Source organism: Bos javanicus, chromosome 8 (assembly GCF_032452875.1).
Source record: "Bos javanicus breed banteng chromosome 8, ARS-OSU_banteng_1.0, whole genome shotgun sequence".
Lineage (NCBI taxonomy): Eukaryota > Metazoa > Chordata > Mammalia > Artiodactyla > Bovidae > Bos > Bos javanicus.
This window is the reverse complement of record NC_083875.1, coordinates 87,242,077-87,250,378: the sequence shown is the minus strand read 5'-3', so window position 1 is coordinate 87,250,378 and position 8,302 is coordinate 87,242,077. Positions and strand designations below refer to the sequence as shown.

The 8,302-nt window shown below is 39.2% G+C and overlaps 1 protein-coding gene across 6 annotated transcripts in view; it reads right to left on the bottom strand.

Annotated features, from left to right (window-relative positions):
- AUH (AU RNA binding methylglutaconyl-CoA hydratase) overlaps positions 1 to 8,302 on the bottom strand; it is a 220,688-nt gene that overhangs the window by 151,101 nt on the left and 61,285 nt on the right. For 5 of the 6 annotated variants that reach the window (XM_061426278.1, XM_061426280.1, XM_061426281.1 and 2 more), the window contains one exon: positions 6,201 to 6,287. The exons of the other annotated variant lie outside the window; for it this stretch is intronic. In XM_061426278.1, coding sequence (XP_061282262.1) covers positions 6,201 to 6,287 — 87 coding nt within the window. The remainder of the gene's footprint in view (positions 1 to 6,200; positions 6,288 to 8,302) is intronic. 6 annotated transcript variants of the gene reach the window in all.

Genomic DNA, 8,302 nt, shown 5'->3' with positions numbered 1-8,302 from the left:
TATTGCTATGTATTTGGTAGTTTGGTTACATTCCCCAACCTTGGAGAACTACTCTCTAATAGGAGACATCCTATGTGTTCCAGCAACACACTCCAACAGTGTGTTGGAGTGACATATAGTCACCAGAACTGTATGCTCAAGGGATGCCCCTCACGGGGGCTGCATGGGTCCTGCTATTATAGCAAGCTGACTACTGTGAACAGTCTGGCAGGCATAGCCGGCTCCAAGTCAGCTATTTGCCAGGTCCTTACTGCTGCTGGTTGATGCTAGGCAGGGCTGGGTCACAAGGTGGCTGGCTGGACATGGGTCCCAAGGCTAGTACTGGATCACTGGTGGGCAGAGACAGGTTGTGGGGCGGGTGACTGCAGAGCTGGGGTTCCTGGATCTAATGTTGATCGGCTGGTAGGCAGAGCCAGTTCTTGACATAGCTGGATGCAGGGCCCAGGGTGTCCCAAAGCTGTTGCTGTCCTGTTGGTGTGTAGGGCTGAATCCTGGGTAGGCCTGCTGAGGGGTCCAAGATGTCTTAGAGCTAGTGTCGGCTTGCACCAGGGCAGGTCCTATGAACAAGCTGATAAAACTGGTCTGAGGTTAATACCAGTCCCTGGGTGGGCAAAGCCAGATCCTAGAGTCTTTGGCCCTGGAGGTCCTGGAGTTGGTGTATCAACCAGCTAGTGGGCAGGGCTGGGGCTGAAGGTGACCTGAACCTGCTGCCTGCCCAGTGGTTGCTAAGGTTGGTCTAAGGCTAGTGCCAGCCAACTGATAGGCAAAGTCAGGACCTGAAGTCTCTGACTGCAGGGCCCTTAAGTGGGCATCTATCACCAGCTTACTAGTGTGCAGGGCTTGGTCACAGACCCTCTGGAGGACAGAGCCAGGTCCCAGAGTACTTGTGGGCTCAAGAAGTCTTGAAGCAGCTGGCATGGGGTTGCAGAAGAGTTGCACACAACTAGCGACTTCAAAGCTGGGGGGGTAGATGAGGCTGTATCCCAGCCTAGTTGGTTGCTTTGCCTGAAGTACCCTAGTACTAGCTATGACAGGCTGGTGGGTAATAAGCTAGAGTGTGCTGTTTTGTGCTAAGTTGCTTCAGATGTGTTCGACTCTTTGCGACCCTATGGACCCTACGTAGCCTGCCAGGCTCCTTTGTTCACGGGATTCTCCAGGTAAGAATACTGGAGTAGGTTGCCATACCTTCCTCTAGGGGATCTTCCTGACCCAGGGATCAAACTCCCATCTCTTACATTTCATTGGCAAGCAGGTTCTTTACCATGAGCACCACCTGGGAAGCCCTCACAGTGCACCATCAAAGACAAAGCCAGGAGAATAAGACAATCCACGGACTGGGACAGAGTATTTGCAAACGACACATCTGATAAAGGAATGTTATCTAAAATATACAAAAAATTCACAGCTCAACAATAAGAAAAGCAATTCAATTAAAAATTGAGCCAAAAACCTTAACAAACACCTCACCAAAGAAGGGAGAAGGCAATGGCACCCCACTCCAGTACTCCTGCCTGGAAAATCCCATGAACAGAGGAGCCTGGTAGACTGCAGTCCACGGGGTCATTAAGAGTCAGACACAACTGAGCAACTTCACTTTCACTTTTCACTTTTGTGCATTAGAGAAGGAAATGGCAACCCACTCCAGTGTTCTTGCCTGGAGAATCCCAGGGACGGGGGAGCCTGGTGGGCTGCTGTCTATGGATCGCACAGAGCCAGACACGACTAAAGCGACTTAGTAGCAGCAGCAGCCCCAAAGAAGACATAAAGATAGTAAACAAGCCTATGAAAAGACACATCATACATCATCATGGAAATGCAAATTAAAACAATAAAGAGATACCACTACACACCTATCAGAATAGCCACAACCTGGAGTACTGACAACACCAATTGCTGGCATGGATACAAAGCAACAGAAACTCATTCACTGCCAGTGGGAAGACAAAATGGTACAGCCACTTTGGAAGGCAGTTTGGTAAATTCTTAACTAAACAGACTCTTAACCACACAATCTAGCAATCATGTTCCTTGGTAGTTACAGAAAGCAACTGAAAACACATTTACTCAAAAATCTGCACACAGATGTGTACAGCATCTTTATTCATAACTGCCAACACTTGGAAGCAACCAGGATGTCCTTCAGTAGGTATATGGATAAACAAACTGTGATACATCTTTACACTGGAATATTGTTCAGCAATAAAAAGAAAAGAGCTGGCAAGGCATGAAAAAACCCGGAGAAAATGTCAATGCGTGTTACTTAGTGAAAAGAAGCCAATCTGAAAAAGCTACATATTATATGATTCCAAACATGTGATATTCTGGAAATGAAAAACTATGAAGACAGTAAAACATGGTTGCCAGAGACGGCAGAAGGGATGGACAAGACAAGCACAGAAGATTTTTAGGGCAGTGAAAACACTCTGCATAACACTATAATAATGGATACATGTCATTTTACATTTGTTCAAACCCATGGAATGTAAAACACTAATAATGAACCCTAATGTAAACATCGGAGAAGGCAATGGCACCCCACTCCAGTACTCTTGCCTGGAAAATCCCATGGACGGAGGAGCCTGGTAGGCTGTAGTCCATGGGGTCGCTAGGAGTCGGACACGACTAGGCGACTTCACTTTCACTTTTCACTTTCATGCATTGGAGAAGGAAACGGCAACCCACTCCAGTGTTCTTGCCTGGAGAATCCCAGGGATGGGATTCTGGTGGGCTGCTGTCTCTGGGGTCACACAGAGTCAGACACAACTGAAGCTACTTAGCAGCAGCAATGTAAACATATGGACTTCCAGTAATTATGATATATCAACATAGGTTCATCAGTTATAACCAATGTGCCACTCTGGTGTGAAATATTAATAATGGGGAAAAGGTTATGCATATTGAGGGCTGAGGATATATGAGAAATCTCTTTACCCACCCCTCCATTTTTTTTGTTTTGTTTTGTTTTCTCACCCTTCCATTTTGACGTGAACCTAAAACTGCTCCTGAAAAATAGTCTTTAAAAGAAAAAAAAAATTGAGTTGCTGCAACATGGACCATAACAGCCCCACAAAGCCTAAAATATCTGTCAGTCCTTTTAAGAAAAAGTTTGCTAGCCCATGGTTTAAACAAAGAGACTTGATCAAGACAGTTTTACTTGCCCCTCAAAATCTCAGTAAGTCACCAAAAATGGACATCTTATAAGATTTATGCCCATTGTAATATCATAGTGAAAAGTATCACTCCCAAGTTAGGGAACCCGTGGAAGGGAAACAAGTATACTGGATCAGGATCCAGAACAGAAATGCTACCACTACAACCACTGAAAAGAAAATAGCACTACTAAAAAGGAATAGTTCTTCATTTAAGAAGTCCCAGAAAGTTCCAATTTCAGATTCAATAAAATAGAAAGAGGCTGAGAAGAAACATCAAGGTAATGTTTACAACTGAACCAGTCTTAACAATCCGTCCTAGCATATATATAAAGTGACAGACAGCATAAACTTTTACTTCCAAGATCAAGTTCTCTGACCATACTACTACTACTAAATCGCTTCAGTCGTGTCTGACTCGTGCGACCCCAGAGACAGCAGCCCACCAGGCTCCCCCGGAGCTGGGATTCCCCAGGCAAGAACACTGGAGTGGGTTGCAGTTTCCTTCTCCAATGCATGAAAGTGAAATGTGAAAGTCAAGTTGCTCAGTCGTTATCTCTGACCATAATGGAAAACAAATCCATGCTCTGCCTCAGAAGACATCTATCTGACCAGATAGTTGTATGGAAGGAGAAGCAGAGGAGAGCGTCTAATAAAACTGCCAAGGGATAAACAAAAGGTAGGAAGGCAACAAGAACTATTTTAGAAATCAAAACATGTGTATTTTAAAACTTAGCTCTAAAAACAAAAGGTAAACAACAATAACAAAACCCCAAAGATGTCACATGGTCAAATTCTACTACTCTTTCAGTAACAGATGATTTCCCTAGATAGCACAGAAAAAGATGAAAAACTTTTCACTTTTTTCTATGAAGGTTGTAAAACCATGAGAGCGAATCAGAAAGAAAAACACAAAACACATAATTAGAAGATTCCATCTCATTTATGCTTTTATCAAAACATAAAATTAAATCCAGTGGTATATATTAAAAACCACCATAACCACTAACCACAATGACCAGGTAGTATTTATTCTGGTAACATAAGGCCAGTGTAGCATCAGTAATGCTAGTAATACAATTTAGTACAATAAAAGCTGAGACAAATTCTAATAGATACCATCTTGACACATACCAAAAAGGCAGCTGACAAATTTTAACCCTTATTCTTGACTAGAAGAGTAATAAACTCCAAAATGAGATGAAATATAAGAAAACTCTCTGAACTTGATAACTACTGGAAAAATATTAAACGCATTCATCATACTCAAATAAAGGTATGAAGATGATCACTTCAACAACTGAATATTGCATCAAAAGCCTTAGCCAATGTGAAAATATATGAAAAGTGTTAAGATTAAAATGTTGGAAAAGGAAAAGATAAAAACAGCATTATTTATATATAAGGAACTTTTTCGCTTTCTGGAAAACACAAGAAAATTGAGAAATAACAATAATACAAGTAATAAGCTAGCATGATCCAAGCAAGCACATAAAATTTAACAAATTTCCTACAGACCTACAACAATAACCAGACTTCAACAGAAATATCAGGAAAAGATTCCATTCAAAGGAATAAGTGCTATAAAATAAGGATAAATCTGAGAGGAGAAAAAAGATCCAAGACTGAAGCCAATGTGAAGAAAATTTTCTTAAAGAACATTAAAACATGAATGATGAGACATGCACATGACGAATGGAAAGATTCTGTATCATAAAAATGTTAATTCTTTTAAACAATATTTACAGAAATTCCAATCACAGGCTCATGAGACTATTTTTCCTCTTCCCTTTAAAATTAATCCTAAAAATGAATCCTAAATTCATTTGGAAGAACTGAGGTGTGAGGATTAGCAAAGAAATCTTCAGAAAAAAAAATAATAATAATAACAATGAAGAGAACTTACTACCCTCTAGGTATATAAAGCTCCTGGAATTGAATTAGGGTGGGATATTAAGAGACAATACCTGTAATACATTTAACAACAAAAGATCAATACAAAACTGGCTTTTAAGTAAATAGTTATTAAATGATGCTATAGAAAAGGAGATGAAGAATGTGAAAAGGCAATCTACAGAAGCGGAAAGGCAAGTTTAATTTGAAAAGATATAACATTACACTAGCATCTGGGAAAGTGCAAATTAAAATGTTAAGATCTATTTTTTTTTAACTTTGGCAAACTAAAAAAGTAGCAACGTTAAATGCTGCAAGAACATGAAGAAACAGGTCCTGTCATATAATTGATGGAATATAAATTATTATAATCTTTTTGTAATTAATCTGGTAGTATTTATTAAAATGTAAAATGAACACATGATACTTAGACCTGCAATACCATATTTAGAAATCTATCTTATATATACTAACGTTCTAAAAGAATCTGTACAAAGGAATTACTATTTTATTATAAAAACAACAAAAGCAGTTTAAAAAAACATGAAAACAAAAAAGCCAAAACAAAAACATCCAATGTTCAAAAAAGGTATTAATAATAATAATAAAAGCAAATTTATATGTACTAAAATATAAACCTTACAAAGAAGACTGTAATTCTAAAGAAACAGTATAATCCCACTTACACAAAAAATAAATCCAAATCTGTATGTCTGTGAATCCAATTATTTAAGAAATATACTTATCTCAAACGCTTATGCCAAATTATTCTGTTTTCTAATAATTACCTCCATAAGTAACATCATCATAAATATGAGGCAGGTTTAATAACAAAATATTTTTCACAATTTTTCAAATTAAACATAAACATACATTCTGTTTTACAACCAGCTATACACCGTGATTATCTAATTACGTAAATATTTTAGCCAAAGCTTATACATAAGATGGGAAGATCCCCTGGAGAAGGGAAAGGCTACCCACTCCAGTATTCTGGCCTAGAGAATTCCATGAACTATACAGTCCATGGGGTCACAAAGAGTCGGACAAGACTGAGCAACTTTCACTTCACAATACTTAAAAACAGTGTGCAACTTTTAAAATCCAATATTTAAGGTCACTTTAACCATGCTAAAAGAACAATTTAATTGTACTTACCAATTTCATTAATCATTGCTCTTATTTTGGAGACAAAAGGACCCACTTCACTGGAACTCATTTTGGCTCTTTCCTTAAGATCAGCACCTGCAAAGTATTTTATTTACGAATATAACCTAGTTAAAACTTTAAGGCAATGAATTGAACATTTACATAAGATTCACATAAAACTTGAAGATAGACTGGATTTATCTATCAAACGAATCATATTCTCTAAGCTTTTCTTCCCAAAAATCAGCATCAGATTGAACAAAATACTTGCTTGTCTATACATCTACCAAGCACTGAAAGGAATGCGTCCCAAACTCTCATATCAGGACCCCTTTACACTCTTAGAGGAAGAGGTACTGTTAAGATTATACATGTATCTATCCATAGTACTGTATTAGAAAATGAACCCAATTAAAATTTTAAATTATTTTTCCACTGAATACAAATAAACCCATTCATGTCAACATAAATGACTACAGATTGATGCCACTTTCTTGGTTCCTGACAAGATGCTGGCAGTTCTATCCACCACTGCTTCTGCCCCACCAGTGCAAATGCCAACCCAATGAAACGTGCAAATCACACCTTACTGCTATGAAAACCACTGTTATTTTATGGATGCCTGACTTGGTGACTGCAGATCACATCTGAGAATCACTGACTTGAAAATATATACAAACTGACAATTTCATAATTATGAGTTTACCACAGAATCGTAACTTTGGAACAGTTAATAAACATAATTACTTCCTTAAGGGATCATTTGGGGCTTCTCTCATAGCTCAGTTGGCAAAGAATCCACCTGCAATCCAGGAGACCCTGGTTCAATTCCTGGGTTGGGAAGATCCCCTGGGAAGGGAAAAGCTACCACTCCAGTATTCTGGCCTGGAGAATTCCATGGACTATAGAGTCCATGGGGTCACAAAGAGTGAGACACGACTGAGCAACTTTCACTTCATTTTCAAGGGATCGTTTCCTTTGTGGCTCAACAAAGACATTCTTTTTAGTAAAATTAAACCCTCTGAGAAAAGTTAGGTCCTCATTTAAATAAATAGACAAATAAAAAACAAAGTAAAATTACAGCATAGAAGGTACCTAACTCAGCTACCTACTCTCGTACGAGCCAATTATGAGTTGATCAGGACTAGATGCAACAAGCAAGTAGCAGCTGAAGCTGACACATTCTGAGCCCATAGACTTCCTGTGGAACCGAAAACTGCAGGTGATAAAACCCATATCCTAGAACCCACATCCCCTCCTTCTGGGGCCTCCCTCCCACCCCCCCATCCCTCACACCTCTCCCATCCTACCCCTCTCAGTCATCACAGAGCCCCAGGCTAAGCTCCCTGTGTTACATGGCGGCTTCTCACCAGCCAGCTATTTTACACACGGTAGTGTATATATGTCTATGCTACTTCCTCAATTCATCCCACCTTCTCCTTCCCCTGCTGTGTCCACAAGTCCCTTCTCTACGTCTATGCCTCCATTCCTTCCTTGCAAATAGGGTCATCAGTACTGGTTTTCTAGATTCCATATATATGCTTTAATATACAATATTTGTTTCTCTTTCTGCCTTTACTCTGTATAACATGCTCTTGGTTCACTCACCTCACTGCAACTGACTCAAATTCATTAAAGTGAGACATATTTATACAACAAAATGTTATGTGTGCAGCGTGAAAATGAAGGAATCAGAGTATAAATATGGATAAATCTAACAATGGTGAAGAATTTATCATTATGTAAGTACAATATATATCTATCATTATATATAATTACTGAAAGATCCACAAGATGATAATCATTTAAATAAGTTTTTAAAAGAAGAATGTTATGTAGGGACATAAAATATGCATGAAAATGATAAATTCCAAATTCAACTGATGGTGAAATCTGGGGAGAAGGGAGAGAGATATGACTGGCAATAGACAAAGAGAACTTCAATCTCATTTGTAATATTGTCCTGCTTAAGTTAAGTGGTAGGAACTCAATATGGTGGGGCTTCCCTCATAGCTCAGTCGGTAAAGAATCCGCCTGCAATACAAGAGACCTGGGTTCAATTCCTGGGTCTGGAAGATACCCTGGAGAAGGAAATGGCAACCCACTCCAGT